At 42.8% G+C, this 16,602-nt stretch overlaps 1 protein-coding gene across 1 annotated transcript; it reads left to right on the forward strand.

The window, feature by feature from the left end:
* The first annotated feature begins 259 nt into the window (after nt 1-259).
* LOC137503354 (mucin-7-like) lies at nt 260-15,536 on the forward strand. The gene is made up of 3 exons (XM_068230911.1): nt 260-849; nt 4,837-5,061; nt 15,391-15,536. The coding sequence occupies exons 1-3, from the start codon at nt 477-479 to the stop codon at nt 15,534-15,536; spliced, it is 744 nt and encodes a 247-aa protein (XP_068087012.1). The 5' UTR covers nt 260-476.
* The last annotated feature ends 1,066 nt before the right edge of the window (nt 15,537-16,602 follow it).

Below are 16,602 nucleotides of genomic sequence, written 5' to 3' on the forward strand. Positions count from 1 at the left end.
ACTGAGTTTCCTTCTGGAATGAATGCCATGTGTGTAGGAGATCTAAATTATATCAAGTCCGTTTCTGTATGACTCTGCTTTGAAAATACAGTAATAATATAAAGTGTAAACAACTTATCTTTATTTGTCATCAAATCAAAATCAACCTCCTCCTTCTTAAACTCGTGATTCTGTTCAAAAGGACCTATGTAAGGAATCTAACCTTTCTTTACTTTCTTGAATGATACAACAAACCATATACACCTTTCTGGAGCGGCATTATCATGATGAGTAGTGTTTCAACTGGACAAAATAGAATCATTACAAGTAAGAGACACACGCACTATTTTAATAATCTTGGTACAGGCGATTTTTTGAACATAACCATAATCTGAAGTAGGCCTTGTCGGAGACCGTAAAATGATTCCATACGGATTTTATTTGCACAGTTTGCGATAGATTTTCAGGATTATTATTTATCAGAAATTGCATATTTCATGCGTATTTTTGTTCCAGGTACTTCGACGTCTCAATATATGAAGCCAGTCACACCTGCAACTACTACACCAGCTTACACTACTCCACCGACTACTGCTATTACCACTGCTCCAACTACTACTACACCAGCTAATACTACTACTACTACTACTACTACTACTACACCAACTACTACTACTGCACCGACTGCTACTACTCCACCGACTACTACTATTACCACTACTCCAACTACTACCACACCAGCTAGTACTACTACTACAGCTGCTACTACAAGAACTCCAGCTACGTCTACTACTCCAACTACTACTACTACTACTACTACTACTACAGCTACTACTACTGCTACGAAACCAAGGTCCTGTCCTCATTCAGGTGAGTGATAAACTCTCAAGAAGTTAATCAGATTATCTATGAGTGGTGTACTTGAGACGAACGTACATGTGTTTCTTGGAGATTTTGATCTAGTTTGTTCAGGTAGAAAAGTAAAGCTCTTAATCGTTGTATTCCACGTTCCACAGATAAAGTACTCACCCTGCAGTTACTGTGTAGGTGTTTGCTTGGAGCAGCAGTCTGCAGAGCGAGTGCACGAGTAGAGAGAATATGAGAAATGAGAGCGTCTTGGGTCCGAAGTGAAGGCGGGACCCGGTGAGTGTTCCACATATCGCAGCGTACAGCACAGCGGCCCCACACGCGAGCCGATGATACTATCACGTAGAGGTTGTGGGTTCGACAACCCTTAAGGTGATTCCGTGGCTTCTCAGTTTTGCATGAGACAAATATCTGGATGTGCACATTTAGTAAGGCACCTTCCCGTTTATGGCTCTTTCCTACGGCACGCAGTCATTATATCATTATCTAAGATAGATTCACGATTTTGGGCAGGAAAGCAACTGGAAACTACTTCAATAAAACTACCAGGAATCCATACTTACATTTTGTTTCCAGGTGAATTGCAAACGTACAAAATTTAGTAACCATCCTTATCAGTTCTTGCTGAACTCCACAGGACTCTCAGAGAAAGGCTCGTCTCCCTCCTCAACTTGTTCGGGGCGCCCTTGAGAGCTGCGAACAGTACAGATTAGGATTGTAACCGTTCCTCGAATGGAGAATTCAACTTGTAGGTGTTTTTGACTGAAATAGGAAACAAAACCCCTGGGGGATCCACTGGAGAGAAAGGATGTCAGAACCACAGATTTAAAATTATCACTTAGTTTACAAAAAATGTTTTATCACTGACATTTTTTTCACATGAATAATTGAATAGTAAATAAGTCGAAAGCCTTACAACACCACCTGAAAACAAGTCGTTTTATATGTCTGACAAAAAACAGAGGATAATATTTTTACATGAAATGTTGCCAGGTTAAGTTTAATTCAATGACTTGCAATTTGTCAAAACCTGCGCTGCATAAATTTTACATTTGATAATTTTTGTTGGAGGCACAGCCTCTGTTATAACGAGAGAGAAAAACTGGTAAAATGCCAATAGCAGTTAATTAAAGAAAAAGTTTAACATTGATAAATACACCAAAGGCAGGAGGTAGCAAAGTGCCCTTTTGGTAGATTCGCTGACTAAATAATATTAACATTAAGAAAAACTCTGAAGGGCACCGCCTTCATCAAAATGACAGAGTAATTGGGCGAGGTGCCATAACAGTTACTTTATTGATTGCTTTTGTGATTAAACATATGTACTAAATAAACAATATTTCGAGTTAAAGTAAATACATACTAACCCTAGAAAAGAATTATACTAGTGATATAACTTCAAAATAATAGCCGGTATATATGCGTGTTCGTTTGGCTGAGATTCTAAAACTTTGATCGTGTTTTTCTCAGAACATCATTTTCTGACTTAAGTCGTATGTGACGATTCGATCGAAACTTGTAATTGCTACAACTTCTCTTTCACCATACATTTCAGTGAACATAACGTCAACGCGGATAACTGTTAATGTCTCCCTAAAGAGAATTAGTCCTTTTGAAGACCCTAAAGTCACATGCACCCTCTCACAGAACCCTGAATGGTTACACACCAGTGACGCATGTCACGCCATGTTTCAATTTTAATTACACAAACATAAAGATGATCAATATTACGTATGAAAAGAATAATTATCAAGACATTTTTCTGAAATATTAAATCAAGAGACACGTGAATCTTGTGAAATTTTTGTATATAAAACTTGCTGAAGTTTGAATTATAGGTCATCCCTCTGTCAGTTATTCCATTCTTCCCTCGCGGTTCCTTGGGCACGTGGAGAACATGTGGAAGATCTTTATAGACCTTGAGGCAGACAGTGGTCAAGCAGAAGTTCTCCATTTATCTCTTGCGCTCGGTAACTCTCATTACTTTACTTGGTACAACTGCGGATGCCTTTCCGGTGAGTGGCACAATATGTGCGGGTTCAGGACGTTCTAAGGCGACATGACCTGGACTTTGTTTTCTTTCACAGTATTCTCATAATTCGGTCTGAGAACGACGGTTCTTCCCAAGTGTGGATGCCGTTGATCAGTGCTGATGTTCTCAGTTTTACTGACTGTCATATGTGCTCCTGTTTTGTGTGAGTGCTCGTTTATTCTACACTAATGTATAACATGGGTCTCGCAGGCCAACACAAAATAGCTGCATTTTGTGACTAATCAAGGTGTAATGAGGTAGAAATACTCATAAATGCAGTGTTGCCAACCGCTGAGATTTAACTTTTAAAATATTGTAAAATAATGTCTCGTGTAATTTAACTAAAAGTTGTACAAATGATGAAGTTAGTAATATGTCGTTCACTTTTAAGAATTCCAATGTGGACCACATTCTAGTGGTTCTATTGCCCGCAACTATTGGAAATACTGTACATAGTAGAAACGTTGCAGTTGGAGAAAAGCCCCCTCTAATGAGTGATTAATGTTGATTTAGGCGGCTCCAGAGTTATTAATAGTGAGCAAATGGAGGTGGCAACAAAACAGGGGAAATGCAACTAAATTCAAGAGGAAGTCATTAATACATAATGCGTCTTGAGTTATGTCTTACTGCGCTTGAAGACAGTGCCGCATGTTTCGTACACATAACCGATCATCTTCAGGTAGCCATTTAGAGCAGTGGGAGAAGGCTGTCCGAGGAAAAGACACACATCCGACTCATAATTTGTTTGTATCTGTGATACCAATTTGTAGCATTACTTCTTGATAAAAGTAAAGTAATTTACGGATATCGATGGAATTTCTCCGGAGGACAGTTAGGAAACGTAACTCTCAAGGGAAGGGACATTCCACGCGGACTGATGTGTCTATAAAAATTCCGAATCTGAACATAAAACAACAAGAATAGGAAATAATTATATTCTATACAATGTTAAAGAAATATCAACTGAAAGTTAAGAAAGGAATGCATTGCCTTGGATTCCCTTCTTTTAAAACAAAATCACCCAGTGGTTTTCGGCACCGCTTAATCATCACGACTTACCGCCACTTTGCCTACCGAAGCACATTTGAGTGAAGGGCCTTAAATGATCGTGCTACTGCTGCCATAGTGCAAAGTTTGAGTGGAAGAAGGAGCATGGACGTTGATATTACACGAGCTAAAGCTTAAAGAAGGAAATATGTTTCACTCTGAATCATTACAAGTGAAGGTTTTCTTATTAATAAGCATTTACCTCAGAAAAAAGAAGATCAGTTGGTATATCATGCTCTGGTTTCATGTTTGTTCCCTGTGTGTACTTTCAGATGCGCCACACATATTTAAGTATCCATGACCATGTACAGGAAATACGACGGTGATGTTCTTGATTATTAATTTTTCACATCTCCGGAATACGAAGAGAGCTGGCTGTTTCCAAGACAGCTAAATCATCTCAAAAATACTCCGAACGATCCAGCTCCGGAAATGAGCTGCACAAATCAGTTTATCACGTAGATAGAAGCACTGGTCCGCCTGCTGGGCAAGATGCTTAAGGCGTCCCGTTGGTCGAAACAAGTTTCACCATCACAATGTTGGCCAGCCGGGTGGGAGAGGTGCTGCTAGATAGCGTACAGAAGCCTGGATTCATTACAAACCCCACCACATTGCTCATTTAGACTGAGGGCATAGGTCGCATTTATGACGGATGGCGACGTTGAGCATTGAGCAAATCGCTTGCTGTTTTATGACCGAAGTAGGCTGCATGTCGGCACCGCGTTTCACCCTCTCCTTTTCCGCTATCGTACCTCACGTCCTTCACTTCATCTCATTAACTCCTCTTCTGTACGCTACGGTGTCTCCTGACCATGTCATGCATCGAAGAGTACGACAAGTAATGAAGGATCATCATTTTCACCCGTAGGATGGTCTAAAATATAAAAGTGTGATGTTCTATCTGCCCACAGGTTACCGACTGTTTGAAGCTTTCAACTGTTATAAGACGTACAGTGAATTGAAGATCTGGAGTGACGCCAGGGAGCAGTGCAAGAGAGACGGAGGTGATCTGATGGTGTCGGAAAGTGAACGGGAGAGAAGAGAGGTGTTCCCTCCAATGGAAGAGCATGTCAGCCGGAGCCCCTGGATGGGAGTTTACAAGCCCGAAGGTGAAGATCGTTGGGTGTCTGTGAAAGGTGAGTTCTCTCTAGCTCTCTTCTCCTCATGAATTACCGAATGTCGGACGGAAGACATTTGTCATATTAAACAACAGAAGCCGACATTTAGCTGTAGTTAGCGATGTCACTGGCTGGTGAGCACACCGTATTGCCTATAATCAGGGGACGAATGAAGAAGTCCTGCCCTCAGTAGCCCAGGCTTTCTGAGCCCAACTTGGCAAATTCGATCCTCGCTCAGTCAGGTGGTATGTCAGTCTCATGTCCGTAGATTTACTGGCACATAAAATAAACCCTGATGGATAAAATTCCGGCACGTTGGCGTCTCCCAAACCATACGAATGTAGTTACTGGAACATAAAGTGAATAATATTAGTTATGTCTAAATGAAGGGAAAGGGTCGCAAAGTGAGGGTATGAGGACATTCATCTGTCGGATGGGGACGTTAATCCTTGAGCAGACCTCTCGGTGTTCTTTGACAGGAGTAGGCTATGTGCCGCACCAAGACGTGCAGGTTTATCACGGACGCCAACTAGAGAGTAGGACACACTGGGGTCATGGTAGGGACATCATCATTATAGAATGTTGTGCCTTGTTTAGTTCCACACCTCTTGTCTTTAAATAATTAGAAACTGAGTCCTGGTCTCCTCTGCTGCTCTTACCCTCGATGGCTGACTCCGTTATTCTCGCAGGTAACCCATCATCCTCCATTCACCTCACGCGACCCCAACACCGGAGTACCCCTTCATCCATCGAACTTATATATCACTTAAAATTTATCTTCTCATTCTGGGTACCTTTCTGTCATTGTTCCCACCCGGTGTTTCTAGATTTCATTCTCGTTATTTCAATGTAGATTACAACTAGCGTATGGACGAGATATCCAGAGTTGCACTCCCACACAGCGAAGGTTTCCTGAAAACAGACCGTTTCATCCCAGAGCTCACTGCATTAATTTTGCTGCACCTTGCTTCCTGGGAGAAGTTGCAGTTTTGTCTCTCCGACCTGACATTCAGTTCTCGAAACTTTCTTCTCCACTGACATGACTTTATTCTTGGTAAAAAAAAAAGCAAAGACATCTCCGTACAGGCCATGAAGGCCCTGGGAGTGGTGGAAGGTAAAGGCTTCCACTATTCGTAACCTCGGCACTTGATGGGGTAGAGTTGTTAGCTCTACGACCGGCCGCCTTTTCCCACAAGAATTAACCTGGTACTCATTTTTGATGTAGGATAAATGAACCTCAGGGCCATATGCACGTCACGAAGTGGAAATTTTACGACTTTCTGACGGGGATTCGAACCCACGTCCTTCCGGGCGAACCGAGTACGCCTTTACCGCCTCCGCCAGGGAGCCCCTTTATTCTTGGTAATGCCAATACTGATGTCCTACTCACTGCACCTATTTCAAATTCCAAGAAATAAGACTGCAGGCTTTCAGCTCTGTCTGCCATTAACACCAAAATGCTTACGACATTTCAGCATCCCTGGCGCTTTATACCTTCCAGTAGATAATCCTTGTAAACTATGAACAACAACATTGAAGATTGCAGCCATATCCCACCCCTGTAAGTACCTTGAATCAAGAACTCGTTCTACCATCAACTTTCAATGTCAACATAAGTGAGTTTTATTGCTCCCAATAATCTAGGCTTAATCCCGTATTCTCTCAGTGTGGCTGACATCCTTCCTTGAATTACTCTGTCATATGCCTTCTCTAGATCTACGAAACATAAACACAACTTGCTATTCATATCATAGCACTTTTTACTTATGTGACGAATACTGAAGACCTGACCATGAAAACCCCTCTGAGGTCTGAAACCACACTGGTCTCATCCAACAGAGTATAAGACATTTATTGGTTTCTCCCTCATGAAATACTAGTGAATACCTTGCCCGGTGCAAGTACCTTGATGGTTCTAGCAGTCCTCTTGCTTATAAATAGGTGCAATTACTGCTTTCGTCAAATCAGAAGGACCTTGACTAACTTTCCAGGCTCATCTTATTACTCTGTGAGCTTCGTTGTTCGCGGCGTCACGATGAATATTTCCTCTTATATTCCTTCCACCTGTACCATTATTTGCTCGGAAGTACTATTTTACCACATTAATCCAAAACATTACTTTTTTCCTTTTTCCCTCCGTACCCCACACACTGCCCATCCCTTTTCAACACTTGTTAAAAGCATTTGATTTCCTCCTATCCCTTCCTCATTATCACCGCCTGCCGAAATAATGTATTTCCTAACTCTTCCTAACTCGCCCATTTCTACTTTAATTGTTATGATTTCCCCATTACTGTGGGTCGATAGATTAATATCGAATACCATTTCCTTCACCTCTTTGCTTCCAAAGAATCCTGCACTGTCAAAACTAATTGGAAATCCTTTACTCCCGGCGGCTTGCTTAAAATATTCTCAGCTCGGTAAATTATGTGAAGCAGGCTGCTAATCTATTTGCACATAGTCCAAGTTAGAGTCTCTCCTCTGACAGGTTAGCGACCTATGGTTGATTGTATAGTCCTCGCCTCTTGAGCACAATGAGGGCCATGACTCAGAATATGTCCGAGGTGCCCAATACTACTCTCGGCTCAAGGAGGACCATGACACAGAATATGTCCGAGGTGCCCAATACTACTCCCGACTCAAGGAGGACCATGACACAGAATATGTCCGAGGTGCCCAATACTACTCCCGACTCAAGGAGGACCATGACTCAGGATATATCCAAGGTGCCCAATACTACTCCCGACTCAAGGAGGGCCATCACTCAGAATATGTCCGAGGTGCTCAATACTACTCCCGACTCAAGGAGGACCATGACTCAGGATATATCCAAGGTGCCCAATACTACTCCCGACTCAAGGAGGGCCATCACTCAGAATATGTCCGAGGTGCCCAATACTACTACCGACTCAAGGAGGACCATGACTCAGGATATGTCAGAGGTGCCCAATACTACTCCCGACTCAAGGAGGGCCATGACTAAGAATATGTCCGAGATGCTCAATACTACTCCAGACTCAAGGAGGACCATGACTAAGAATATGTCCGAGGTGCCCAATACTACTCCCGACTCAAGGAGGACCATGACTCAGAATATGTCCGAGGTGCCCAATACTACTCTCGGCTCAAGGAGGACCATGACACAGAATATGTCCGAGGTGCCCAATACTACTCCCGACTCAAGGAGGACCATGACACAGAATATGTCCGAGGTGCCCAATACTAATCCCGACTCAAAGAGGGCCATGACTCAGAATATGTCCGAGGTGCCCAATACTACTCCCGACTCAAAGAGGGCCATGACTCAGAATATGTCCGATGTGCCCAATACTACTCCCGACTCAAAGAGGGCCATGACTCAGAATATGTCCGAGGTGCCCAATACTACTCCCGACTCAAAGAGGGCCATGACTCAGAATATGTCAGAGGTGCCCAATACTACTCCCGACTCAAAGAGGGCCATGACTCAGAATATGTCCGAGGTGCCCAATACTACTCCCGACTCAAGGAGGGCCATGACTAAGAATATGTCCGAGGTGCCCAATACTACTCCAGACTCAAGGAGGACCATGACTAAGAATATGTCCGAGGTGCCCAATACTACTCCAGACTGTTCGAATCCCACTATCGGCAGCCCTGAAGATGGTTTTCCGTGGTTTCCCATTTTCACACCAGGCAAATGCTGGGGCTGTACCTTAATTAAGGCCACGGCCGCTTCCTTCCAACTCCTAGGCCTTTCCTATCCCATCGTCGCCATAAGACCTATCTGTGTCGGTGCGACGTAAAGCCGCTAGCAAAAAAAAAACCACTCCAGACTCAAGGAGGACCATGACTCAGAATATGTCCGAGGTGCTCAATACTACTCCCGACTCAAAGAGGGCCATGACTCAGAATATGTCCGAGATGCTCAATACTACTCCCGACTCAAAGAGGGCCATGACTCAGAATATGTCCGAGGTACTCAATACTACTCCCGACTCAAGGAGGACCATGACTCAGAATATGTCCGAGGTGCTCAATACTACTCCCGACTCAAAGAGGGCCATGACTCAGAATATGTCCGAGGTACTCAATACTACTCCCGACTCAAGGAGGACCATGACTCAGAATATGTCCGAGGTGCTCAATACTACTCCCGACTCAAAGAGGGCCATGACTCAGAATATGTCCGAGGTACTCAATACTACTCCCGACTCAAGGAGGGCCATGACTCAGAATATGTCCGAGGTGCCCAATACTACTCCCGACTCTCAGTACAATTTACTCGTCCCCTCAGTCGTTGCCCATAGTTCAAGTACTAGGACGTGACTGCAGTCACTCACACGACAACAGTACCCTGGGGTCATGGTTGGACACGAAAGAGGTTCAACAACGAAGCAGCCGTCAAAAACGCCTTGGAAATATCTCTCACCATGAGACGGTCGATCACCTGGGAAATGGGTGCGAATGCTCCTGCATCGCGTAGAAGAAGGAATGGCATTTAGTGATGCACATCCTATTTAATAAAAATTCCTCGTCATGGAGTTCTCGTAGTGATAAATGTTACTACCAACTAGCAGGGACAGGGTGTTTCTTGATCACCAACACACTCATGGCGAGAAGAGGACCCACATGTGCGACGATAAGTATTACAGGTAAAGCTCGTAGACAAACAGCCCGAGTGAATAAGAATGTGTCGCTTCCTGTTTAAATGTACGGCCTGTCGTCATATTTTATTATTCTCTTCTTCACGCACACTACCAATGACCAGCAGCTGTCAGTTACTCTGATCTCTATTTATAGTTGACGTTGTGTTTTACCGATTACTAAACATTTCCTTATTTTCTCTGAATCACTTGAAGTAATTCGTGAGGCAAGGCCCAGAAAATTGCTTAGAATATCCATATTTCCATTTTCACGGCTAGAATGTACTTTTCGGTACTCGCTCAGATGATCTCGAAAACAATATTTCTATATAATTATAACGAACGGTTTTGAATGATGAAGACCGTACGTAACTGCTGTCTCTGTTTCAGGATATATCGCCATGAATTACCTAGAAGGATACGCGTATCACCGTTATCAGCGTCATTGATATTACTGAGCTGAGCCAGAGCAGGAATGTCTTTACTTTGACACGTGAAAATGTTTGAGGAGCCCTCGCAGACTTTAAGAGTTCTCACAAGCAGCAAGCTATAACTTCTAGATTGCCAGATTACCAGGTCTCATTTACATCATAGCCAGAACTTTATATTCCTCCAAGATGCTGATTTATCTCAGTCTCAAATGCAGAAACGCATTCCCGTGTTTTGTCGCAGACTTTCTCATTTCTGATTGGTACAATGTGTGGCCTTGTCCTTACTGTTTGCACTCAGAGAAGATGAACAATTCCGGTGGGGATAAAACCGCACTTGTTTGGTCATCACATCCTCCTGAGACACATAGGAGGTCATTTCTACTCTCTGGTGGGGCCACACAATTTTACAGCCGGATGGCTTCCGGATGGCTTCCCTGATGTGGGAGAGCTGTTCTCTATTGTGTGGGCTGAAAACTTTCTTGTGAGGACAAAACGGAAACCAGATTTTGAGAAGTACCGAATGCATCTCACAGTGGACAAAGACCAAGTGTTCGTAAACGTCCGCTGAGAAACTCCTTGGTGCGTTTTGTGCTTGAGCTTTTTAAATTATTGATTTAAATAAGGTAGTCATATCGTCAGACCAACGGAATTAGGATTACTCGGTCTCAAGAAGTGCACAACACCTTGCAAATATATGGATCTTTTTGTTCAGCAAATGTCTACAAAGCGGAAAAATCTCCGAGGACTGGAGGAAATTTAGAATAAAGACATGATATACAGGAAAGGACAAGCCGACAAACCAATCTCATAACGAGGGATTGCTCTGGAGTATAATATCAGAAGGACAAACGAACTTCACTGACCATCAAATATAAGAGTATCAGTTCAGATTAAGAAGGAAACGATCACCTTCACAGGCTAGAAAATGTCTACAAGAAGACATCTGGGCGGCTTAAGACTCCCCAAAGGCAAATACTTTACAGTCTTCACAGACTTTACAAAGGCATTCGACATGTTAGACAGGAACAGTATGGACTCCATGACAGAAGACAAGGCAATTGTAAAACTCATAGGAAACTCCTATCACAAAGCAATGTAGCGATAAACGAGGGGATAAGTATATCAAAAGAAATCCTTCAAACAAATGGAGTACTCCAAGGTGACCCAGTTAGTCCCCTCCTGTTTAACATTGCCACATCTGACGCAGAAAATCCATTGAAAATCTGAAATCGGTGTCGCTCTATATGTATCCTCATGACATGGTCCTAGGTTCGCAGACAGAAAATGACCTTAAAGAAGCCTTAAACAAACTGAACATTTGAGCTGAAAACAACAAATTCGTCATAAACCTGGAAAAAGTATACATATGGTTTTTCGAAGAGGGGCAGGTTACCGACCGAAGACAAGATATTACTAGGAACAAGTACTTAGGACTAACTCTAGAGACATCAGGAACGTCATACAGGATCCACATCAGGGAAAGAGCGATCTGAAGAACACAGCTATGACTCTGTTCAGCGCTAAAATAGTACCAATTATCACGTACGACTTGGAACTGATCTAGGAATTTCTAGAGACAATAGAAAAAGTAAAAGTCCGCTTCCTAAAATGAGCCATCGGAATTGCAAAAAAGCGCCCTCAAGGCTTGCGTATGAACCTCCTTCAATGAGGACTTGAGATGTCACTTAATGCTGCCATCAACCAGCCAAGAAAATAATTATTGACCCTCCGACGAGACAAGCCATGATTGATAGAGGATGGACAAAAGGAAACCACGACGTGCGTTCTGCACTGACAAGCCTGGCGATACGTGGATACCACCACAGAATATGCAAGAATACAAAATACCATGAACCCAACAAGGACTCTTCGTGTAGTTTGTGTGACAAATACTACTTCTTCTGTTGCAAGAATCGCAAGAGAACACTACTATATTATACCAGAGAATAAACACCCACACTTCCCTATGTGCATTTGTATGCTCTTATTAATTAATTAATTAAAATTGCCAGCATGTCTCGTCGTGAAAGTATAATAGATACGTAGTGTTCCTAACTTCGTCGTAATCGCCAAGAACTCAATGGTGTCTCTCTCTACTCGCACGTGAACAGTAATTTACAAATTGAGATGCTAACACTTCAGAGACGTAGAATGAAAGTTGTGTGGCAATGTCATCCATATCCTTGCTAACGACTACGGAACCTGCTGAACCTCAGACCAAGTAGTGACATCGTCGATAGTAAGACAACCAAAGCCAACTTCGCTGTTCTAATAGTCTCTGTGATATGGTCCCGGATATGTTTTCTTCTGAACAGATGACGTCTAGCCGTGAACCGCGGTGTCTTCACTTGACCTCAGGTTAACTAATCGATACATATGTACTTGCTCTCTTCACCTTCACATCATCGACTCCCGAAGCAGTTTCTACTTCCTGGTGCGCTTGAATTTTCATATTTTTGTGATATTTGAAGCCATCTCCTTCCCGTTTCTTCTCAGTTATAATAAAAGGAAGTGCTCGAATTTGTTGTGAATGTCACTGTGCTCCCTTTTCAGCTTCCTTATTGCAGCTACTACAATTTCCGTTTCTCTTTGAGTCTGCGACTTGCACGTTTCGCATCACTGTATTCCCTGCAGCCACTAACAAGTACGGTCTAACACTATCACTCCACTGGGGTGATATTGGCACTCTGCCTTTTTGTATTTCGTTCATCGCAATTATGATTCTCATCGCTTCACTTTGGCTGGCTTTTGGGTGGTTCACTGGTTTGTATTGACTTTAGATATGTTTGTGTCTGTTATAAAATGTGCACTGCGGGTGACAGATCGGGATGGGCATAGTTTCGTCAGTGGGCGTGCTCAATGAAAGTAGAAAAATTACAGATGGGAAGGAACCTCCTAGAAAACCATCGCATGAAGGAGTATTGTTTATCTCTGATGTTACTCAGTGGAACACAGCATGGCACGTTACGATATCCAGGTGCTACCAGCACGCCAAGTGCTAGAGATCGGTGGCTGTGAGGATACCTTGGCCAGATCTTTCATGTATTAAATCTCTATTTTGTTTGTCATTCAGGACGATATTGAAATAATGAGAATGTTTCCACAATTATAGACAGACGCTCATTTCTGCGAAGTGATCGCCTCGTGTGATGATGTACATAGCTACAACGGCACTTCTGTTGCCTTACACAAAGTTTCTGAGGAAACGGGAATCATTGGCACCAGTTACACATTTCAAGATCTCGAACTGTTAAGTGTTAAATACTATCTCTCAGTGAATGGATCATTTGCACTATGCAAACCATGTTATCTCCATAGTATGTATTAAAGACTATTAACATACATACATACATTATCATTATAGACTGTTATGCCTTTCAGCGTTCAGTACTTCCAGGGGTAACGACTATCTGTCTTTTGTTTCATAAATACATTAACATGTGTGGTTCTTATTTCCAATTACTTGTCGTACAGCACTAGTCGTTTATAATGTTGTGAGTTTCTGACAGCACGGCGCGATTCTTACTAAGTGGACATTTTAGGTCAACTGATGTATAACAAATCAGTGCCACAACTTCTTCAGACGACAGTGCTCCAGGCATAGTGGATTTGATCTTGGTTTGAGGAGCATCAGCATGTACTTCAACTTCTTCTCTGGCCTATTCAATCACTCGAACCACTGTGGTACGTTATGGCGACAAGACTTCATCGCCTCTGAGGCAGATCGGTCAATATTTTATGACGTTTGTTACTTATTACTATTTTCAATGTTTGTTGGTGGTATGGTGGTATTTGTATTTCATGAGGAACTAAAATTGGGCAGCCATCCACTAATGGAGCAAAAGAATGAAAAGGGTCGACACTTCGAGAGATGAAGGTGTCGGCTAAAGAAAGGGAAGGGGGAGATGAAAGTCTCCTCAGGTATCGAAAATGTAATATCGCCGTGGTCGGACAAGAACGAGAGTTAACCAAGGATAGATGAAAGTGAGGAGCCTGACAAAATTATGTGGAAGTAATGCCAGGACTCAGCTAACTTCCCCACGGTCACTACGTCGCGCTCCAAAATGAAGAGCTCCTTGGGCGCATTTTGTTATCCTCTTACGATTGGCAGGGAATACCATAGATGCATTCTATGGTCCCTAGCCACGGGGTCGTACTTATCGGGAAAATAAAACAACAATGTTGTCGCAACCTCAAAACACACGGATAAGAATTACGAAACTTGAAAATGTTGAAAATATACCGAAAGCGATGACTGTGTCTTATAAGGGACGGACTATTTATTAATAGAATTGTAAGAATAAGTACATAAAATCAGAATAGAAATACCGCGGTGCGTAATGATAGGGAATACAATTCAATACAGAAGAGCGGAACAGAATGTGGAAATGCACGTAATAGAGTACAGGTGCAGGAAGCACACGGCGTATCGACATGAAGTACCAGCTTCGTACCATCAGAGTTATCGGATTGAAAACTGGAGCACGAGATGACATCCAAGACTTCTTTATAAATTTCCACAAAGTGCTTCAGCTGCCTGTTAAAGGCGTAGATAAAATTGACATCGCTCCAATTCGTGGATCTGTGAACATATTCCGATCTCATTTACACGAACCTGGTTGACTTCATGATAGCAATATGTAATACCAGTTTGACGAACCGCTCACGTGGTAAGTTGTTGCCATCAATAGAAGTTATTTTTAGAATAAGATTACTGGTGGCTTAACAGTGCAGTCAAGTAGAACATCAGTGAATATTGTTTTAATAGGAATACCACTGGGAGACCATTGAAGGTACCGGAAAGATAGAGAAGCCCCACGACGGTCGTGATTATGAAAGACTCCCAAGGCCGTCGGTGTCGGACTAGAACAAGTGTTGACCCAGAGAGGTCGCACAAGGAAGATAAGAGAGAGGAGCCTGACAAGAATTTAGTGGGGAAAATGCCAGGCTCAACAAGAGGAACCGTGGTCGTCAAACCACGGTCTCAAGTGAGATCCAGTGGTTGACCTTTTAGTGTCCTCTTACGAGAAACAGGGGATAACGTGGATGCTCTTCTAATTCCCAAATCCATTGGGGGTTATGAAGGCTGAGGTTCGAATCCCGCTGTATACTGCGTTGATGGTTTCATCCAGAAATGCGCGTGTTGTCAGGAAGTCCATCTGGCGGTAAATCTGAGGCGAAAACCAAAATGAGCCTGGGGTGTTCCAGTGACCTCGGAAATAACTGGGATAATCTGAAGAAAGATAAAGTGTTATGGATCGAGTGTACGACACTTGTGTCCTGTGTTTCAGGTGAGCCTGCACTCAGCAGTTGGTGGAGGCCTCGTTACCCGAATAACAACGCTGGTAAAAAGTGCGCCCTTGCTGTCAGGACAGGTCTGCTGATGAACTACAATTGCGCAGAACGCCGGTCCTTCATCTGCGAGATCCCGCTGTGAACAGATCTCATGTACAGAGTTGATATATAATAAAGATACTTGTAAATAAGATGTGACGTTCTTTCTCCTGTTTCAACACTAACTACAGGGAAACTATTCAGAACAGCGAGGTCATCAGTCGTGTATGTTCTACCTTCCCTAAAAACAACAAGGTAATCAGACATATAACATTCTACCTTTCTTTAAAACATCAAGGTCATCGGACATGTAATGTTCTACATTCCCTCAAAAGTAACAAGGTCACCAGATATATAATGTTCTACCTTCCTTTAAAAACAATAAGGTCAGCAGACATGTAATTTTCTACCCTCCCTCAGAAACAACAAGGTCACCAGACATGTCATGTTCTATATTCCGTTAGAAATAACAAGGTCATGAGACATGTAATGTTCTACCTTCCCTTAAAACAACAAGGTCATCAGAAAAGTAGTGCTCTACCAACCTTTAAAACCAACATGGTCACCAGACACATGATCTTCTACCTTCCCTGAAAATCAGCAAGGTCATCAGACCAGTTATGTTCAGCTTTCCCTTAAAAACAACAAAGCTATGAGACATGCAATGAGTTACCTTCTTTTATAAAATACAAGGCCATCTGGCATATGTAGTGGGCATTGAGGTTTCACGCCATTGTTGATAGAAGTGTGCAACTGTGGTTTTCTCTACTGTCTCTCGACTCGTTTGACACTTTACTCAGGGACCGTCATCATTCTGGAGCTCAAATGTAGAGCTGATAGTCTACGCACAGCGATGGAACGACTGCGAACAGAGCGGCATTCAGTAAAGATCTCCATGATTTTGAACGTGATACACGAACCGGAAAACGCTTGAGGGACATGAAGTCGCCGAAATCCCCTCTGTTTTATGGTGAAAATACCACCAGGTACCGTTCTAAGACATTCCCAGGTAAAAATAAAACACGGCGACTAAGTGCTACTGCCGAGGAGCAGCCTCCTGAATTGTGATCCACGGCAGACCGTCACACACGTCAAGAAACCTCGCTCATCGAAGGCCCGCAAAAGTCTTCCATTATCCATCCCTACAGGCAGCTTTCAGAGGCATAATC

This window comes from Anabrus simplex, chromosome X (genome assembly GCF_040414725.1).
Source record: "Anabrus simplex isolate iqAnaSimp1 chromosome X, ASM4041472v1, whole genome shotgun sequence".
Lineage (NCBI taxonomy): Eukaryota > Metazoa > Arthropoda > Insecta > Orthoptera > Tettigoniidae > Anabrus > Anabrus simplex.

What these genes read in the sequence shown, in the direction of transcription:
- LOC137503354 (XM_068230911.1), top strand. Translation starts at nt 477, where the DNA reads ATGCGTATTTTTGTTCCAGGTACTTCGACGTCTCAATATATGAAGCCA. An exon ending in AAGGTCCTGTCCTCATTCAG is followed by an intron (nt 850 to 4,836) that starts GTGAGTGATAAA and finishes ATCTGCCCACAG; the next exon opens with GTTACCGACTGTTTGAAGCT. An exon ending in TCGTTGGGTGTCTGTGAAAG is followed by an intron (nt 5,062 to 15,390) that starts GTGAGTTCTCTC and finishes CCTGTGTTTCAG; the next exon opens with GTGAGCCTGCACTCAGCAGT.